General features: G+C 35.8%; 1 protein-coding gene across 5 annotated transcripts in view; it reads left to right on the forward strand.

Moving 5' to 3' along the window:
* Nucleotides 1-19,763, forward strand: part of APAF1 (apoptotic peptidase activating factor 1) — a 37,870-nt gene that overhangs the window by 13,044 nt on the left and 5,063 nt on the right. For 2 of the 5 annotated variants that reach the window (XM_074575657.1, XM_074575648.1), the window contains exons 12-27: nucleotides 1,129-1,242; nucleotides 1,830-2,008; nucleotides 3,941-4,067; nucleotides 5,971-6,096; nucleotides 6,727-6,858; nucleotides 8,176-8,301; nucleotides 9,468-9,629; nucleotides 9,935-10,063; nucleotides 10,835-10,960; nucleotides 12,174-12,293; nucleotides 14,307-14,432; nucleotides 15,145-15,270; nucleotides 16,983-17,102; nucleotides 17,426-17,551; nucleotides 18,328-18,453; nucleotides 18,881-19,027. In XM_074575657.1, coding sequence (XP_074431758.1) covers nucleotides 1,129-1,242; nucleotides 1,830-2,008; nucleotides 3,941-4,067; nucleotides 5,971-6,096; nucleotides 6,727-6,858; nucleotides 8,176-8,301; nucleotides 9,468-9,629; nucleotides 9,935-10,063; nucleotides 10,835-10,960; nucleotides 12,174-12,293; nucleotides 14,307-14,432; nucleotides 15,145-15,270; nucleotides 16,983-17,102; nucleotides 17,426-17,551; nucleotides 18,328-18,453; nucleotides 18,881-19,027 — 2,112 coding nt within the window. Of the gene's footprint in view, nucleotides 1-1,128; nucleotides 1,243-1,829; nucleotides 2,009-3,940; nucleotides 4,068-4,664; nucleotides 4,760-5,970; nucleotides 6,097-6,726; nucleotides 6,859-8,175; nucleotides 8,302-9,467; nucleotides 9,630-9,934; nucleotides 10,064-10,626; nucleotides 10,961-12,173; nucleotides 12,294-14,306; nucleotides 14,433-15,144; nucleotides 15,271-16,982; nucleotides 17,103-17,425; nucleotides 17,552-18,327; nucleotides 18,454-18,880; nucleotides 19,028-19,763 lie in introns of those variants that run through there. The other 3 variants (XM_074575665.1, XM_074575675.1, XM_074575685.1) reach the window with 3 other exon arrangements.

The following is a 19,763-nucleotide window of genomic DNA, read 5'->3' on the forward strand; positions in this document are numbered from 1 at the left end:
ACAGCAGGCTCAATTCGAGTCAGCAGTGTGCCCTGGCAGCCCAGAGGGCAAACAGCATCCTGGGGTGCATCAAACACGGTGTAACCAGCTGGTCAAAAGAGGTGATTATCCTGCTGTGTTCAGCGTTGGTGTGGCCTCACCTTGAGTACTGTGTGCAGTTCTGAGCCCCACAATTTTGGAATGATGTGGATGTCCTTGAATGTGTCCAGAGGAGGGCAACTAAGCTGGTGAAAGGGCTGGAGGGTATGTCCTATGAGGAGCGGTTAAGGACTTTGGGCTTGTCTAGGTTGGAGAAAAGGAGGCTGAGGGGCGACCTCATTGCTCTCTACAGCTTCCTCGGGAGGGCAAGTGGAGAGGGAGGTGCTGAAGTCTTCTCCCTGAGATCCAGTGATAGGAGTGGTGGGAATTGTGCAGAGCTGCACCAGGGGAGGTTTAGACCGGGCATTAGGAAGCATTTCTGTGATTACCGAGAGGGTGGTCAAACACTGGAACAGGCTTGTTGATGTCCCATCCCTGTCAGTGTTTGAGAGGCACTTGAACAATGCCCTTAATAACATGTTTTAGCTTTTGGTGAGCCCTGAAGTGGTCAGGCAGTTGGACAAGATGATTGTTGTAGGTCCCTTCCAACTGAAATATTCTATTCTAATAATTCTTTTTTCTGTTTCTGATTGCCTTTTAAGTAGCTTTCTCATTTTTAAGTTAAATGCAACTGCAGTATTTTTTGCTTTTATTCAAATTCAGCATCTGTTAAGAAGAGCAACAGATCAGTGTTAGCAGAGTGATCTTTGCTAAACTGGACTAGAAGAAGCTTTATCAGAGTTTTATCTTAAACCAGGTTTTGTGTGCTACAAAAGTCAAGATTTGCTTTGTGCTCCCATCCCTTCTCTGACTAGCTGTATCAAAGAGCAGTCCTTTGCATTAAAATAACAAGTTTAACCTTCTATACCCAGAATATTCATACCTGATCGAGTAGGATGCAGGAAACAGAAATTGTCTAAGTTTTTAGCTGGAGACAATTGTACCAAAGCATATTCAATACCTAATGTATTTCCTGTGCATTTCTTTTTCCCCTTGAGTAGATTCTGTTGTGGAACTCACACTCTGAACTTAAATTTGTATTTCTTTTAGGAACTCTGTGATCTTATGTTTTCTCTGGATTGGATTAAAGCTAAAACAGAATTGGTAGGGCCTGCTCATCTGATTCATGAATATGTAGAATATAGTTCAATCCTGGATCAAAAGGTATGATACTAAAATGTAAATGACCTGTCCGTTCCAAATATATTTTTCCATGTTTAATTGCATTTTGTTGCATGTAGGGAGATATATAGAAAGCTTAAAAAACTGAAACATAAAAACAGTAGTAAGTTAAACTTTAACTTGGAGAAGAGGAAAATCAAGAAAACTTAGTTTTCAGTTTTAGTTTTAGTTGTAACTTCAGTGTGTGCCCAAGTAACTGACCATGGAACTCAATAGCTAAGGTTAACAACAATAACTGATGGTGGGTACCTATGGTACTCTGCTTTTTAAGAGGTGCAGAATTTTGTTGAGCACTTGGACAAGTCTTTCTGATATTTCACATTGACTGCTTATTGAGTAAATCACTATTGCCAGTATCCTTTATTTGAAAAATAAGGATAATAAGCTTTCCTGAATAGGATAATGAATATTTCAGTCTATCATATGCACTTACTAATAGAACATAATAGAAAAATAGAACTAAGTGTTTCTGTCAGAATATTAGCTGTATAGAAAATTTAAAAAGCAAAGGGCATTTAGGAAATTAATTTACATTCTATGTTATCAAGTATTATCTGCTCCGTATATAGGATAGCACAGTACGTGAGAACTTCCAGGAATTTCTGTCTTTAAATGGGCACCTTCTTGGACGGCAACCGTTTCCTGACATAGTACAGCTGGGTCTCTGCCAACCAGAGACATCAGAGGTGTATCAACAAGCCAAGCTGCATGCTCAAAGAGAAAGAGGAGCATTTTATTTGGAATGGATGTAAGTAGCTGCAGTCCATCCGCTGATATGCTGATCCCTTGATCCAAGAAAATAATTTAATGTACAACTAAATACAATGTATGGCTAATACAAGAACCTTTTTAAGAACTGCTGTTTCTTTTTCTGGGGAAAGAAAGTGAAATAACTTTCAGGAACTTGTGAGAGGAGGGGAACTCTAGATATGTAAGGCCACAAATTAGTAATAATTACATAGAAATAAATAGAGGAATATATTTACTTCTGTACTCAGTGATTGTTCCGTTTAAATAACTATACAAAGATGAAAATAAGGTACTTTGAAACATCTCTAAATGCTTTTTTTTAAAAAAAAAACTTGAAATTGTAGTGCAAGTAATGTGTATGGCACAATATATGCTTAGGTTTTCTCATAAAATATACACTTTAGAAGTGAGAGCATTTGTGTTAACTTGCAAAGTTTCTGAAAGTAGGAAGATGGGAAATACTAAAAGGCTATGTAATCTTTATACAATCTTGATATTTCTCCTATTTAAATAATTTTTTGCTGTTTTCGTATTTTTGGAAGTTGTTTAAGGAAAAAGTATACATACCTAAACATTTTTCCACCATAGTCCAGTAGTCATCTGACCATGTAACTGTCTCTGTTAGATTCTCCTGTTTGATGTTTCTGTTCTGATAACTGCAGTACTTGGTAGTTAAAAAACAGAATTACTCTGTCAGGTAATTATGGTAATAACCAGGCAGATTAATCCAGGCATACTTGAATTCAGACCTTGTCTTTGAGTATTTGGTTATTTCATTTTGTGTTGCTAACAGAATTCTAACTAAAACACTTTAAAGTTGCACGATTCAGCCTCCAGGTAGTTCAAGGCTTTCACCTTGGATATGGGAGAGTTATGCTGAAGAACAGCACTGAAATCAACGGAACAGAGACTGATGTTTTTGTTTCCCATCCTAGGGCAAGGTCCTAAAAATGATTTGTAGGATGTGTAGGTAAATACACTGCTCTCTTGACCAGCAACTTTAGCTTTATTAAAATATGCAAAAAAAAATTAAAATGCTGGCTTAGATGAGTCACTATTTTGCAGTGAAAAATTGCATTCATTCTAAAGTACACCTACTTTATTTGATATGATTTACCCATTATTTAAATGCTAAGCCTGAAGACGGGAACTGGTAATGATAAAAGCTTGAAGTACATTGATTCATTTAGACTCTCGAAAAAAAATTAATCTTGTAACAATCTATTCATCACCAAAAATCATCTTATTACAGTGACAGCTTCCTGTATTAAGATCTGGCTAAACAGGATGATCCTGATTACTACTAAAGCTAAGTTTTTGTTAAAGTTAGGGAAGAATCATCTAAGGTGTGTTAGATTCTGTACTTGATCTCTGATTGAAATGCAGCAATAATCATAGGTTTTATTTAAATATCTAGTGATAAGAATTGAGTCATTTCTATTAAAACCAAGTAAGTTTACTAATTTTTAAGTTTACTTAAAAATTTGTTTACTAAGCCAATTCATGAATGTTTTTGAATAAGCTTGAAAAGGAACCTGCAGGAGAACAAGAATTCTCAGGAAGAAATTTGTATTTGGAAATAGCATGTATCAGATCGTAAAAATGTCATTAGGAAGGCTGTATCTTGCAGTGCAACAGCTTTGCCCATAAAGTAGCATGTTAATTTCTCATGCACATATTATCTTTCTTGATCTCTAAGCTGTAACTATTGCACAGCAATAAAAACTCTGAGTGAATGCTGGAATTTGTGTTTCCCTTATTACTTCAACATAAGGGCTAAGAGGTAAAGGTAAGGTTGGTTGGCTGTTTTGTTATAAAGCTTGCCACTCAAGATGCGTGGAAAAACTGTCATCTTTTTATAGAGGATTTTGAATAATAAAAATGCATTAGGAAATCTTACTCATCTAAAATCAACTGTCTTACCCTGTAGAAATAAAAAATCCTTGAAAAACCTCTACCGTCTGGTTGTTCGTCCGCATAGAGATGCAGTTTACCATGCCTGCTTTTCTAAGGATAGACAAAGAATAGCATCATGTGGAGCTGATAAAACACTTCAGGTAAGATACCTATGCATGAGTGAAAAGAGGTGCTGTGTACCATTCTGATTAACATTTGTTAACAGTCCTGTTTTTCTTTTGCTCTTATATGGAGATATTAGGGATCTAGAATATATTGGAGACAAATGATTAAAAAGGATGTATTATTACGTAAATGTCTTGCATGTGTAGAATAGTAAGCATTATCTTATAGTTCAAAAGTTTAACTGTGTGATTTTAGAGTTTATACCCTCACTGGTATAATTCGTGAATATGAGATGCCTTTTAATGATAAGGAATTGCTCACAGCCCAAGTAATACACCCGGCATATTTAATATTTTCTCGCAAAAGTGGTATTTCTGGTCACAGTAGACCCTCTACATAACTGAGAAACAGTAAGACGTTTTAGTTACAGCTTTACTATTTCTATGGAATGCTAATGGACATTATGCTACTTTGGTGCTTAATTAGTAAATTGTCTTATGCAAAAGAAATAAACTGGGGAGAAAAATGAACCCCTGAAGTTGAGGGCAGTATTAGATTGGAAACGGGCCCAAAATGCTTAGGAAGAGGATTAGGGGAGACAGAGAGGAAAGTGACTAATATAAATTTGCCAGCAGTCTGCCCGGAGGGGAGCCAGCCAGCTCTCAAGAAAACTAGCAATCAGCCAGACAGTAACCTGGTAAACTATCCATATTCCAGACAGCCAAAGGTAAGGGAAAAGAACAACGTTTCTGCAAGCCTTTGGTATTTTTTTGGATGCTTGATAAGTTGAGTACTAAAGTAATAATATTAGTGGTGCTTAGTTGCTGCTCATTTGGCTACTTAATGTGTTGTTATTGTGTTTTTATTTAATTATTTTGTTTGCTGGCTTCTACAATATTGTGGTCATGGCATCCACTTAAGGAGATTCCTGGTGGATGTACTCATTTTATGCTGTGCTGAAGTTACTGTGCTGGGCTTCTGTACTAAATGGCCTCATTATTGAGACTGCAGATTGCTTTTTCTCTTCATTTTCTACCCCAAAAAGTGAAATCTGTGGATTGCGATTGCATTTGAACTAAACTTTTGTTGAAGAAGTAATAGGAAAATTAGCAGTAATCCTTTTTTCATTGTTTAACTTTGAATTTATTCATGTTTTTCCTAATAGTGGCCTGTGCTTTTCAGTTTTCAAGGCTACTTCTACTGTTTCTGTAAAATAAAAAAAATATTATTAGATTAAGAACAGATACTCTGCAGAATTTACTGTAAATGTAAATTTCCTGTTACTTCACTATTTATATTCTTATTTGAACAAACACCAACCGTTTCATTGTCACTGATATTCCCATTCTATGAAAAAGTGAAGGAAAAAGCGGGGACTTCACAATTCTAGTATCCTGAATGCCCTTTTTTGCCTGTGACTAGCTCAAGACTGAGACTGAGACCGTGTCATTCTGTACGACTTTTCACTACTTCTTTTTCCTTGTTTGTTCCCCAAATCATCAATTGCTGCTGAAATTCTTACCTTTCACAGAAGGATTTCATATATATGTAAACCTGTGATTTGTAGTTTTAAGAATGGGTTATATTTTATTGATAGTTACAGTGTTTTGCAGTTCCTATTAAAAAATACTGAGAAAGGACATGGATTTAGGCTTAGAGAGTGACAGTAGAAAAAGGCATTAATGAAACACACATTGTTTACAGAAATGTTTTCACTATTTCTCTCCCTAACAATTTCTATCATCCTTACAAAATTGAAGCTCGAATTGAATATTGTAATAATTATTACGTTAATTTCCCTGAAATCGCAAAACTGGTTTACTTTTGAAAGCGTTTATAAAGAGCTTATGTAAAGAGAGCTCTTGGAGAGAAAACAAACTTATACTTGTGGTTTAAAATTGTAGGTGAGTTAAAAGATTTTATTGTTTATTGTTTTAGGTGTTTAAAACAGAAAGTGGAGAGAGGCTCCTAGAGATAAATGCCCACGATGATGAAATACTTTGTTGCGCTTTCTCTGCAGATGGTGAATTTGTAGCAACTTGTTCAGCTGATAAAAAAGTGAAGGTAAGGAAATGGAGAGCAGACAATTTTTTTCCTAATTAATAATTCAAATTTCAGTTTTCACCAACTCAGGCAGACCAGATTCTTAAAACTAAAGCTTTTTTAAACTGTCTTAAATCTTGTGTGGATAGTTCACTACTTAACAAACCGACAAACAAAAGCCCTGCTTGTTATATAACGTAAAAGATGCTTAACGTTAACATCATACTTACAGAATGACCACTTATTTTACTTGTATTATCAGATGATTCTTTTTAAGTAGAATATAATGTGTGAGTCCAACCCTATCCATAATATGAGACTAACATATCCATAATTCTTTTTTCATGGTGTCTTTTTTTCCTCTTAACATGTGAATAATTTGGAATTTTAAATTCCTCAGTACTGTAGCAAAACCTTGGTGAAATTCCAGTATTTATCAGATTGTAATCTGAATTATGACCTGCCCCTTATAACTTCTTAGTTCTAATTGTAAATATATATGCTTTCCCTTTATCCTAAAAATATTTTTGAGGTGTTATAAAGAATGTTTTAGGACTTTATCTGTATTTCAGTGTAATTTACAGATTTTTTTTAAATGAAGTATACTTTAAATGTATTTAAAAGTCTTTGTCATCCTTTAATTCTGTGTAGATCTGGAATTCAAGAACGGGCCAGTGTAAGTGTGTATATGAAGAACACTCGGAGCAGGTCAATTGCTGCCAGTTCAATAACAGAAGTGGTCAGTACCTTTTAGCCACCTGCTCGAATGACACTTACATAAAAGTAAGTGGAAAAGGTTGAGATTATTCTCATGTTGCTTATCATAACAGGATAATTATTGATGTATAAATATATTTAAACACTATAAACGACACTTTTTTTAAAACGAGCCTGGTAGAAGAGAAATGGCAACAGAATAAGAGTACTGACTACAGGTCTGTAATTGGATTTCAACAGAGCAGAACAGAAGGAGTGTTCATGCTCAGTAAAGGAGAATGAGCAACTCCTCTATTGGTAGGGCATTCAGGTGAGGGCTTTGGCAAGACTTTTAGAGGGTGGGATGGGAATGGGAGAGTATGTGAGTGAAATACCTGATTAAAAACAGCATAAGAAAAATGAAGGCAGAAATTTAGGATTGAAAACATTTGTAATGTAAAAAAACTGGATGCTGAAGGATTGAGGGAAAAAAAATGATGGAAGTGTAGTAGGTACTTTTTTTTGATTAAATTGTTTGGGCATAGTAAAGAAATGAAGATGGAAGCCAACAAAATAACAGTAAACAAAGCAAGAGGTTTGTCAGGTTAACTAGCTGGTACTGTTCAGACTGAGAGGCAGTATGTATACACAGAAAGAACAGAAATGGAGCAACTGAAGTCTGCATCTGAGGGAAAGAGGAAAACAGAAGAATCAAGTAAGACCTAGACTGTGGCAAATAAGAGTGCAATACCATAGAATCATAGAATGGTTTGGGTTGGAAGGGACCTTAAAGACCATCTAGTTCCAACCCCGCTGCCATGGGGAGGGACACCTCCCACTAGACCAGGTTGCTCAAAGCCCCATCCAGCCTGGTCTACAACTAAGCAGATCAAATGGTTAGCTGGCACTGAAGATGATGGTCCTGCCCTGGCTGTATATTCTTGCCTTTGTTGCAGTGCATATGCTGATCTTATTCTGCAGTGGTATGGATATTCAGACTGTCCAAGACAAACATGAGAGATTTCATTTTTTTAACTATGCGTAAGGTACATAATTCTGAACTTCAAAGTTGAAAGAGGCAAGAGGAAGCTTCTTCCTCAGCCTTAGGAAACTTTCAGTAACTTTGTGCTGTTCAAGGGTCTTGTCTAAACTGTACAGGAAGTTTAATTAGTTCTATATAATTCTGGTCTCAGTAGCTTTCATGCAAGTTAGCAGATGGAGGTAAATTGTGGGGTAGTCTGGGTAGTAGCATCAAGTCCATGAGTATGTGGGTAAAACTAAGAAAAAAAAAAAAAAGTATTTGAGGTTTTGGTTGCCATTGCATGATTTTGAGAACAACATGAATAATCTGTCTTGGAATAATTCGTTAATATGATGATATTTATACGTTTATTTCTCATGCAGCTTTGGGATTTAAACAAAAAGTATTGTAGAAATACGATGATTGGTCATGAAAACTCCGTCAATCACTGTAGATTTTCACCAAATGATGAATATGTTGCTAGCTGCTCAACAGATGGAACAGTAAAGGTACACAGTGTATTTTTAAAATGACTGCTTGTTTTGGTGATGGATTTTTTTTTTTTTTTATAAAATGCAAAATATGTATGAGAAAACTTTTTGTCTGTATGGTCGGCTTTAATGAATTAAATCCTGAAATGGTTGATTATTCATCCCATTTTTAATACAGGATTTTGAAATGGCTTGTCCAGTAGCAGGGAAAAAAAGTTGAGTGCCTGTAGTCATAAATAAATCCTAGCTAGCCTCATTTTGAATCCTTTACTTTTCACCATCTTTCTTTTTCTTTTTTCTTTTTTTTTCCCCCCCCAATGTACTTTAAGAAAACTTAGGAGGGTGGTGTGAAACTTTTTTTTTTTTTAAACAAGTAATAAATTTTTAGATTAATTGAAAGTTTTATCATCTCTGAAAATGAGTATCAGTAGACACAAAAGTTAAAAGCAATTTCTATGTGCCATTTTTCATGTATGCACTAGAAGAGAATTGAGAGGTTTATGTTTTGTTTTACCACAGAATGCAAGCATTCTTTTTATTGCCTTTGGTTGCAACAGAACCGCGCTATTTCAGAATTGCAGTTCTTAAAACACTGTAGAGTTGCTAAATTAGGAAAGAAGGGTTGTGGTAGCTGTTGCCATTCAGAAGGAAAATTGTGGTGCAGAGAACAGAAGTATTCAGTAGATTTTTGGCAGGTGCCTCAATGACATTAGGGTGCAGAGTTAGATATATACCAGATTTCCCATGGTGAATGGACTTTTAATAGAGTTGCAGAGCAGATATTGTTTTTATTTTTGTTCTTCTGTTAACAGACAGTGTTGTAGCTGGAATGACAACTGAAGGGGGGGAAGCCCAGGGAGTGGGTTCTGCTACAGTGTAGTCCTCTTTTTTGTTTTTGGGGTCTTTTCTTTGGGCTTTTTGTGGGGTTTGTGTGTGTGTGTGTTTGGGGTTTTTATGTTGGTTTTTTTTTGCCCCCTTTTTTTTTTGGTCTAGGTTGTTTGGGCTTGTGAATATTCTAATGCTATTTCTTGACTGGGGAAAGTTAGCAAAGACTTTTTTTGTATTCTACCCCCTGCCTCCCCCTTCTTTCCTAGAAGTGACTGGGAGTTCTCTCTACCCTCTTGTATTCTTTATCCACATCAGTAAAAAGAGCTTTTGTTTATTTCCTTTACTTTTTATTGCAGCTTTGGGAAGCGCGCTCAGCAAATGAGCTGAAAAGTATTGAGATAAAAGATTTCTTCAAAAATGCAGATGAGCAACCAGATGATGTGGAGGTCTTAGTAAAATGTTGCTCTTGGTCCAGAAATGGTGACATGATTTTGGTGGTAGCCAAAAATAAGCTTTTGGTAAGTACCTCTAATAAATTTCTTGAGGTAGTACAGAATCATAGAATGGTTTGGGTTGGAAAGGACCTGAAAGATCATCTAGTTAGAAATTCTGATTAAAGATAAAATTCCAGGCCATTAAGATGTTTCAGATATAAGGTGCATGGTTTGAAGTGTGTGTAAAGTAAAAATATGTGGGCAAGAAACTTGTTGACTGAGAGAGATACCTTCTAAATTCAAGAATGTACGCTGTTGAACATATAAGCTATTTGTCTATAGTGAAGTCGTGCTATTGGATGCTAACTATTGTAATTCTGTGTTCACAGCTTTTTGACGTTAAATCATGTGGTTTGTTAACACAAGTCATCGTAAGTCATCACAGTACAATCCAATACTGTGACTTCTGTCCTGGTGATGAATTAGTAGCAGTTGCTTTGTCTCACTGTTCTGTTGAGGTAAGTGATTGCGTTTGCTACAATATACCAGGAAGGAATATTTGTAGCGTAAAATGTTCCATTTGTCTTAATAGTTTCTTGTATGCAGAGATAAAGCAATTGTAGCTATTTTAGCAGGCTTTCAGTGTGCTTCATTCTTTTTAATCTTCATTCACTTCTGAAATGTAAAATATTAATTGGGAAATAAAATTTTAATTATACGTTCATTTTGGGCAAAAAAAGTCACATTTATATAAAAAGACTAGGCTACGAAATGTCTTTGAAGTTACTGTTGTCACTCGCAGGAGTATAGGCCTTCCCACTGCTTAACTCAAACAAAATCCCCTCTCCTTCTATATGCTGCTCCAGAATGTGGCAACTCACTAAAAAGGAATAAACCACCTAGGAGGAGTTTGGAACTAGCACAGCTAGAGTAAGCCTGTACAAGTATCAGTTTTAGGGTTGGGTTTTTTTTTTTTTGTTATTTGGGTTTAGTTTTGTTTTTGCAATCTACGTGGTCAGTTGAACTTGTATTTTTCTTTTTTCTTTTTTTTTTTTTTCCCCTGCTCATCTTAAAATTATAGCAGTCAAAGAGGCTGCTGATTCAATTTCCCGGACCATCAAAATCTGATAAGCAGGCACAATTCTTGTTACATCTGATTTCAGAATGAGAAGTAAGAAAATACTAGAAGAAATAGTAATTAAGTGTATATATATTACTTGTTTTGCACTGTTTTCTCTGTAAATGCAATCTAAGTCCATTTGAGTTCTTCTTTCATATTTTTGTTGTAGTTATGGAATATAAAATCTTTATCAAAAGTAGCATATTGCAGAGGACACATGAGCTGGATTCACTGTGTGACATTTTCGCCAGATGGATCTTTATTTCTGACATCATCTGATGACCAGACAATACGTGTAAGATGACATCTTTCTTTTTTGAAAAACATGAATTTCATAGACTCATGGAATAGGTTGGGTTAGAAGGGACCTTTAAAGATCACCCAGTCCAACTCCCCTTGCAATGAGCAGGGACATCTTCAACTAGATCAGGTTGCGCAGAGCCCCGACCAACCTGACCTTGAGTGTTTCCAGGGATGGGGCATCTACCACCTCTCTGGGCAACCTGCTCCAGTGTCTCACCACCCTCATTGTAAAAAATGTCTTGCCTATATCTGGTCTGAATCTACCCTCTTTTAGTTTAAAACCGTTACCCCTTGTCCTATCGCAACAGGCCCCACTAAAACGTCTGTCCCCATCTTTCTTATGAGCCCCATTTAAATACTGAAAGACAACAATAATGTTTCCCTGGAGCCTTCTCTTCTGAAATTTTTATATATATTATTAAAGTATTAATTTAAGGAATATTTATTATAAAATTGCATAATATATATTATGCTTATATTATATATGATATATATTTAGTATCTCTGTGTGTTTATAGCCAATATAAATTTAAATATTTGTTATAAAATTATAAAATTATTTAGATCTATAGTAAAATTACCTGTCTTTTTTACTTCATTTACTGTATTATCTAAATTTACTGTGTATTGCTATGATTTTTTTCAAGTCCAGTGGTGTTCAAGAGTAATTGTAACCTTCTATTTTGTCTTAGATATTATCTGAATCAGGAATTGTGAAGTTTTTTGAGGATCCTAGCAGATACTTTCATTGTTATATATATTTGCATGTTAATATTTAGGATAGATTTCTATAATTGTAATGCCTCATTAGTAACCTTTCCTTGTCTCCCAAGTTAACACTTACGTTCTTGGAATTTTGAAAGCAGATGAAGTATAGAAATCTGTACTTGGTATTTTTTGTAATTGGATTTTAACATTCTTCTTTGCATGAGAAAATTGTGGACTTTATAGCTATGACTCTAAACACAGTGGAGTCTAGTGGTCAGCCTGGAAAAAATTAGTTCTGTTTCATCTGTTGGAATCACTATAGTAATTTCACAGCCTTCCCTAGTAAATAAAAATAGCAGAAGCATAATTTTCACTGATTTTAAAAAAATCAGTATTACTTGCAAGTTTGTAAGACTTTGGTTTACAGGTAGTCTTACTCAGGAAGTATCATATCTTGTTCTTTAATAAAACTAACTAAATTCTGTGTTCTTCAACAGATTTGGGAAACAAAGAAGGTGTGCAAGTCTTCTGATGCTGTGCTAAAAAGTGAACTAGACGTTGTATTTCACAATGGTGAAGTGATGATTTTAGCAATTTACAATCAGAAGCATTTGCAAGTAAGTTGTATTTCTCAAGATGTTAATACATTTGAATGTTATCTGCAAATCTCAGTAGGAAACAGAGGAAGCACTGAAAGAACTGCTTGTTCATGACTTCCGACAGTTGAATCTATAGCAGGTGACTCTTAATGTATGATAACATTTTTGTGTCTAGAAACTCTGCCTAGTTTAGTAAGCCAAAAATGAGGATTGAGGGGAAGTTTCCACACTGACGTCAGAACTGAAGCTGGATGCAGGAGAAGAAAACTGTTCTCTCTTCATGACCGGCAGGGCTGTGCGCCCTCCAAGGGGCTTAGCTGTGCACAGCAATGTGTAATGTGTGCAGTACGTATAGACCAGGTGTTACACAGCATATGTACATAATGCATCACAACTACTGTGTAATAGCTGAAGGAATTGTCTCAGATTGGGAGAGTGAAACGCGTGAGATCAGGTCTGACTATAGCCTGAGGAGAGCATGGGACTTTTTATGTCCCAAAGAAAATATTAATAGTGGATACAGTCTTACTACTGTGAGTCCCTCCACCAAGTAGAAAGTACACCGACATCCAAAATATATTTTTCCATTCTGTGATAGCAAATGCACGCACATCATCTTTTTTTTAATTTTTTAATCATGATTCTCTAATACGTAAAATAAAGTCAGTTGATAGGATTTTCTTTGAAGTGAAGGCAATACAGTTCATTCAGATTATGCTTCTACTTGCCTGTAACTATTTAAAAGTGGAAACACTTTCATATGTGTTGCAGAATGCTGCTTATGCAAACCGATTACATTTTAACCCACAAAATGGGCTGTCACAGTTTAAGGCCAGCCTGCAACTAAGTACCACACAGCCACTCGCTCACTCACCCCTGGTGGGATGGGGGGGAGAATTGGAAGAGTTAAAGTGAGAAAACTCATGGGATAAAGACAGTTTAATAGGTTGAGCAAAAGCCATGCATGCAGGCAAAGCAAAACAAGGAATTCATGCACTGCTTCCCGTGGACAGACAGGTATTCAGTCACCTCCAGGAAAGCAGGGCTCCATCATGCATAACAGTTACTTGGGAAGACAAATGCCATCGCTCGAGATGTTCCTCCCTTCCTTCTTCTTCCTCCAGCTTTATATGCTGAGCATGACATCATATGGTATGCAATATTCCTTTGGCCAGTTCGGGTCGGCTGTCCTAGCTGCATCCCCTCTCAACTTCTTGAATACTCCCAGCCTACTCGGGGGCGGAGAGGTGTCTTCTCATGAGAGAAGACTCCACTGTAGAAAGAGAATAGATTTTTCACCCTTGCACAGATGAGAAATTTACTGAAAAGACAGTGAAGTATTTGTGCTGTAATTTAACAGTATATCTCTGCTATCACATGCCTAAAAGTAGTTTTTCTTACAACCGCAATGTTTTACCCTTTGTAATTTGTAATCTCTCAAAATCGGGGTCCTGGTCATCTTTTGATGTGCAGTATTTCATTTATAAACACGTCACACTGATAGCTTTCTAAATTTAAACTTTGTTTGTAAATCATGGTATTCTAAATATTTTTTTTTTTCCTGGGGGAATTGATTTGAGGGCGATATTGAGTTGAGATTTGGTGTATTGTGTGTGCTAATAAGTTTAAAGCCATGCTTACAGGATGCACTTAAAGTATTTTATGCTCCATTTGGCATGAGCCGTAGAATCTGTCTGGCAAGGTAAATTTGAGCATGGAGCTCTCTATATGGCTTTTAAAATTTGGGAATGGCATTTTGAGTTACAGTTTTTTGTAGCCAGATAAACTTTAAAAAGCCTTCTAATACTGAGATATATTTCCTTCTGCAAACTTGTCCTGTTCAGAGAGCATTCTGTGAAGACAGTTAAATTAACCTTCAAAACAATTGGTTTATAAAAGTAACTGATCTTTATAATTCAAAGTTTGAAACTAGTACACTATTTTCTTTAGCATTCTTAACCCTGTATTGTAATTTATTTAAGCTTGAATTTAAAAATATTGTGATAACTTAATTAATTTCCTATCTTTCAGCTTATCAATGGAAATACAGACAGTGTTGTTATGCAGACAGCAGCTCAAGAATCCCCCATTTCCTGCTGTTGCTTAAGTGAAGATCTTAAATTTGCAGCTTTTGGACAGGAGAATGGAACAATAAAGGTATTAAATCCTAGATTTGGTTTTAAAATGGTAGGAAAACACCCTTCTTGGCGCTTTTTCTTTTTAAAGAAATGTCATTCAAATGACTTTGTACAGTAATATTCTTTAAAGTTTTTACATTTGTGAGTGATACCTAAATGACAGTAATGTAAAGGTAGTGATAATAATCACAAGAGTCCCAGAATGGTAGGGGTTGGAAGGGGCCTCTAGAGATCATCTAGTCCACCCCCCCGCCAAAGCAGGTTCACCTAGAGCAGGTTGCACAAGAACGCATCCAGGTGGCTTTTGGATATCTCCAGAGAAGGAGACTCCACAACCTCTCTGGGCAGCCTGTTCCAGTGCTCTGCCACCCTCAAAGCTAAGAAGTTTTTCCTCATGTTCAAACGGAATTTCCTGTGTTCCAGTTTGTGCCCATTGTCCCTTACCTGTCACTGGGCACCATTGAAAAGAGTCTGGCCCATCCTCTTGACATCTGCCCCTTAGATATTTATAAGCATTGATAAGATGCCCTCTCAGTCTTGTGAGATAATGTAGCTCTGAATTTCATTTTACCAAGGATTAAGCTAATATGAATTTTTGTTTGTTCCAATCCATTGACTGAGAATCATGTGTTTACAATCTTGTGTTATTTAAAAAAGAATTTGCACGTTCTTTTCTTCCTTTTCCTCAAGTATGTAATATAAATGTAATTATTGTATTCTTCATTGTAAAGGTATTACAGGTGTTGGATGGGAAGGTTCTGAAATCCCGGGAGACCTACAGGACATCCGTGCAGCATTGTCGATTTACCTCTGATTGTCAGACACTCATTTCAAGTGCTCATGATCCAGTTATACAGGTTTGGAAAATATTTAAAAAGATTACATTGTAACTTATTTACAACTTATTTAAAAAGATCTTTTATACTGTAGATAATGTTAGCTCAACAAATGACTACTGTATTCTGTATTGCTCCATCTTAGGGCAAGGGACTGTAGAAACTGTAGCCTCTTATATATACCTTATGTGATAATGAATATTGCACAATTTCTATTATTAATGCTGTGGATGATAGAAAGGCACCAACTCCTTTGAGATGGGTGAAAGGAATATTAATTTTTGAACAAGATAAGCAATCAGAACTGTTGAGTTAAGTGAAGGGTTTTGGATGTGGCCCAGAACTGGCTATTTATGGTAGGTCTGTCAGTGGCCTTGCTTACACTGTCTGAAGGAATGAGGTAAAAAGACCTGTGTCTGAGGAGGCCGGTGTGTCCACCTAGTCCAGTACAGTGCTGAGTACAGATACGAGCTATAAATAGAATGGCTACACTCATGCAGTCTCAAATTAATAAGGTCTGCCTCTCAGCAAGGTAGGTTGGCTCCACAGAAGCATTCTGGTTTGTCTATAGTAGCATTTTAGCTCACCTCAGGGATGCGCTTTTGAAGTGAACGTCCTGGTCGTTGATGCACGCTGTGCTTTAGTTTGTACTGCAGAGCAATTGCTCTGACATGCTGACAGGATTCCTAAACTAGAGCACATGCTCCAGCTACTAATAAGCATTCACTCCACACAACCAAACTTGAGCTGGTTTGAAGTAAAACCTCCAAAACGCGATGGGGTGCTGGTCCTCAGCACTGGTTTGCTCACCACATCTATTCCAACTTCAGTGTTCTACCTGCTTGCAGATGTACATCTAACCTGTGCTGCATGCCACTTTGGTGTTTGTTTCGCTCTAACTCTGCATTGAACTTGTAGATCTGAAGCTAATTTGAGTGCCATCACTGGGGTCAATTAAACAGTACAGACAGCTCACCAGTTTATCAGCTTTTGGATCCTTCTTTCGGGTCTAACGTGCGTAGTTTTTCTTCTGTGTCCTCAGCTCCCTCTAGTGGATAGTGCCTCAGTTAAGCCTCCAGCATTGTTATCTGAATGAACGCCTCTGCTTTCTGTTCTTTCTTTGATGCTGAAAACCTGTTAATTTGAAAATTATTAAATCATTGTCATTTAAATTGATGCTTAATAACGTCTGTAAAATAAAGAAAAAAATCACATTTTTTCAGTTTTCAGTGGATAGTTGAATTAAAAATAGATGTGTCATTTTGTTATAAAAATGCAAACCGAAATGGCATTTCATTAAAAATATACTTTAAAAATATAAAAGAAGGTTAATTTAAGTATGGAAAATATGAGTTCTGCCAGATGATGGAAGTCTATTTGTTGCAAAAAACAAAGGTTTAAATCCCAAAACTTCCGGGGTGCCTAGAAAATGATTGTTTTGCTTTTTCTTTTTAAATTACCAGTGAATTTTAATCATCAAATTCACTTTGAAAGTCAGGTTATGTGTGTATTGTAGGAAACTCTCTCACAGGTTGACTATTAAATACTATGGCATCCTCAGTCTTCAGCATGTCTCTATGGATATCTTCATCATCTAGCCTTTTAATTAGTTGCCACCTCCATAAGAATTTTCATTATTCCTGTGACTTAAAAATTCATCAGCTAGTTCATTCTTCTGAACCTATGTTTGCCATTAAATTTTTTTTTTTAAAGTTTTCCATCTTTATCATTAGGTATGGAATTGGCAGTTGAGTGAATGTGTATTTCTAAGAGGACACAAGGAAGCCATCAAGGATTTCAGACTTCTGGAAAATTCCAAACTTCTTTCTTGGTCATTTGATGGAACTGTTAAGGTAAATAAAAGGCTGTGTATTGACAAATTGCATAAAATACATTTTATCTCTTCTAAGATTTGATATTTTGTGTTGACAAATATTTTATTGAATTGATACTAAAGTGTGAGCTGATGTTTAAGACGCAATTTTGCATTTTCTATTTCTAGTAAGATTTACGCTTTTGTTGTATTTTAACTATATCAGTAAGTATAGTAAAATGTTGGCCATATTAGAACCATGTAGCTGAGTTTTATCTCCTGTATATTGTTCTGTAAGATGCAGGATTTTTAACTTTTTTACGGTGTTACAAAAGTAACCAGTTTTTCCTGTATATTTGGTAGGTTTGGAATATCACTACTGGAAACATAGAAAAAGATTTTGCTTGCCATGGAGGTGCTGTCCTTTCCTGTGCTGTTTCACCTGATGGTAGTAAATTTTCATCTACTTCTGCTGACAAAACTGCAAAGGTTGGTTACTTTTTTACATAGATAAAAATGATGTCCTATTTGTCCTGAAATGTATGCTATATTTTTTTATTATGAGGTAACTAGTGATTATTTAAGTTATCCTGTTGTATTTCTAGTATTTAATTTCCTGTATTGGTGAACATGTTTCTAAAGCTGTTATTCATAAATGATCTTGGATATAAAACTCTTCAGGCTGTCCTGGTGACTTCTGTACAAATAAAATGCATGTTTAATGCACAAGTTTGTGCAGAACACTTTGTTTAGTTCTCTGTATTGATTATTAATCGCCTAACATTCTTAATTTGGAAATCTAAGTTAAGAAGAATTTCTGGAACTTCCACTGAAAGTGCTGTCCATAGTTTCTGGTATTCCTGTTCAGAAGCAAGGTGCAAAAAGAAGTGAGCAGTTTAATATTCTGGGGCTGGCCCATTAGATTTTTAAAGTGTCCCGGTAGATTTTTAAAATAAAGCTTTAAATGGATTGTTGAATCCTTTTTCTATGAAGAGCTTTAATTTTAATTGTAAATGAATCAGTTTCATTAAAGAGTATATTGCAAGGACAAAAATATACTCACAGTTGGTTCGGTAATTTGTAGCAAATGCATTCTTGTCTGATTCAGATAATAAAAAGTAAAACAGACTGCAGTATAATACGTACATAAATTTGCACACATACATGCATATATACAAAAAGTCTTATGTACTTTTGAATACTAATGCCTTTTTAGGAAGCAGTCATAATTGTTTTTGAACACTTCTGTAATGTTTTCCATTTAGATATGGAGCTTTGAAAGTTCATCTGTTCTTCATGAGCTGAAAGGTCATGAAGCCTGTGTGCGGTGCTGTACTTTCTCTCCTAATAACGTCCTATTGGCCACTGGAGATGACAAAGGAGAAATAAGGGTACTGCTTTAACCTTGCTCTTTATTTTATAATTCAGTTGATAGTCAGTTCACAGACATGAGTTCTCATAGTTTGTGTTCTGCATGTCTAATTTGTTAGCATTGTGCTGAACATCGTGGAGTTTGCCACATGAGGCAGTAGTTTGTAACCATATCGATAGATTTATGTTCCATGAATGCTGAGGAACTGATTCACACAATTTACTAATAATTCTGCTGCGAATTGCACGTGTGATTAAATCCTCCATATATGATACAGTTCTAAGAGGAGAATTCATTTTTTGGATTATTCTGTCACTTTAAATAGAATGCTTATTTACAAGGTGGTTTTTTTCCTAATATAGAAAAATACATTTCAGCTTTCCTTACCGGAGACCTTTTTTTTGCCATCAAATTTACTTACATACATAATCTTCTCTCTCTTTCAGATTTGGGACGTTTTAACAGGTGCATTAGTTCACTTCTGCTCCCCAGTTACTGTAGATGAAGGAGAACCAACACATGGTGGTTGGGTAACAGACCTCTCATTCTCTCCTGACAGTAAAATGCTTGTGTCATCTGGAGGCTATCTTAAGGTAAGGCTTAAGATAATAAAATATCCTAACATACCTAATTAAATGGCAATACTCTGATAATTCTAAAGGAAAATGCAGACTAATTCAAAGAAACAAACCTGAAATGTTTTTCTTAACACAAAGCTCCTCCATTTTCATGGCTGTCTAGCACTTGTCACTTCTTTTCTTCTCAAATCTGAAAGTCCCCTGAAAAGGTCTCTTCAAAATTCAAGTCTGAAGTCTGAATTCTTTTTTCAAACTCCATATATTCCATTTTCATTAGCTTCAGATTTTTATTAGCAACGTCCTTCATTAACATCTTTAATATTAAAGATCCCAGTAATTTTTGTTTGCTTTAATATCCACTCAATTCCAGCAGCAATTGTGTTCTTTGTATTAGGCAGAAAAATACTCTGTCAGGCTTTTTTTTTTTTTTTTAAGATACTGAGTTTTAAATTTTTTTCATAAATAGAAATGCAGAAGGAATTGCAAATGATAATTTTCTGCCTTTAAAGACATTCTATAAGTAATCTTAGGAAGAAGGCATGTTGAAACTGAGGAAATCAGTCTTTTCATCAGCCTTTCATTTGTTCAGACTGGGCATATGTTTTTTTGGGAAGGAGCGGAGGTGGTCTTTCAGTCTGTGAATTGGTTCTTCTTCATTGTAAGTTTCTCATGAGTTTGTTTTTTCCCTCATGCAATAGCTAATACCTGTTAGTAGAAACTGTGTGTGTATGTGAAATGACAGGTTGTGGAG

This window comes from Larus michahellis, chromosome 1 (genome assembly GCF_964199755.1).
Source record: "Larus michahellis chromosome 1, bLarMic1.1, whole genome shotgun sequence".
NCBI lineage: Eukaryota > Metazoa > Chordata > Aves > Charadriiformes > Laridae > Larus > Larus michahellis.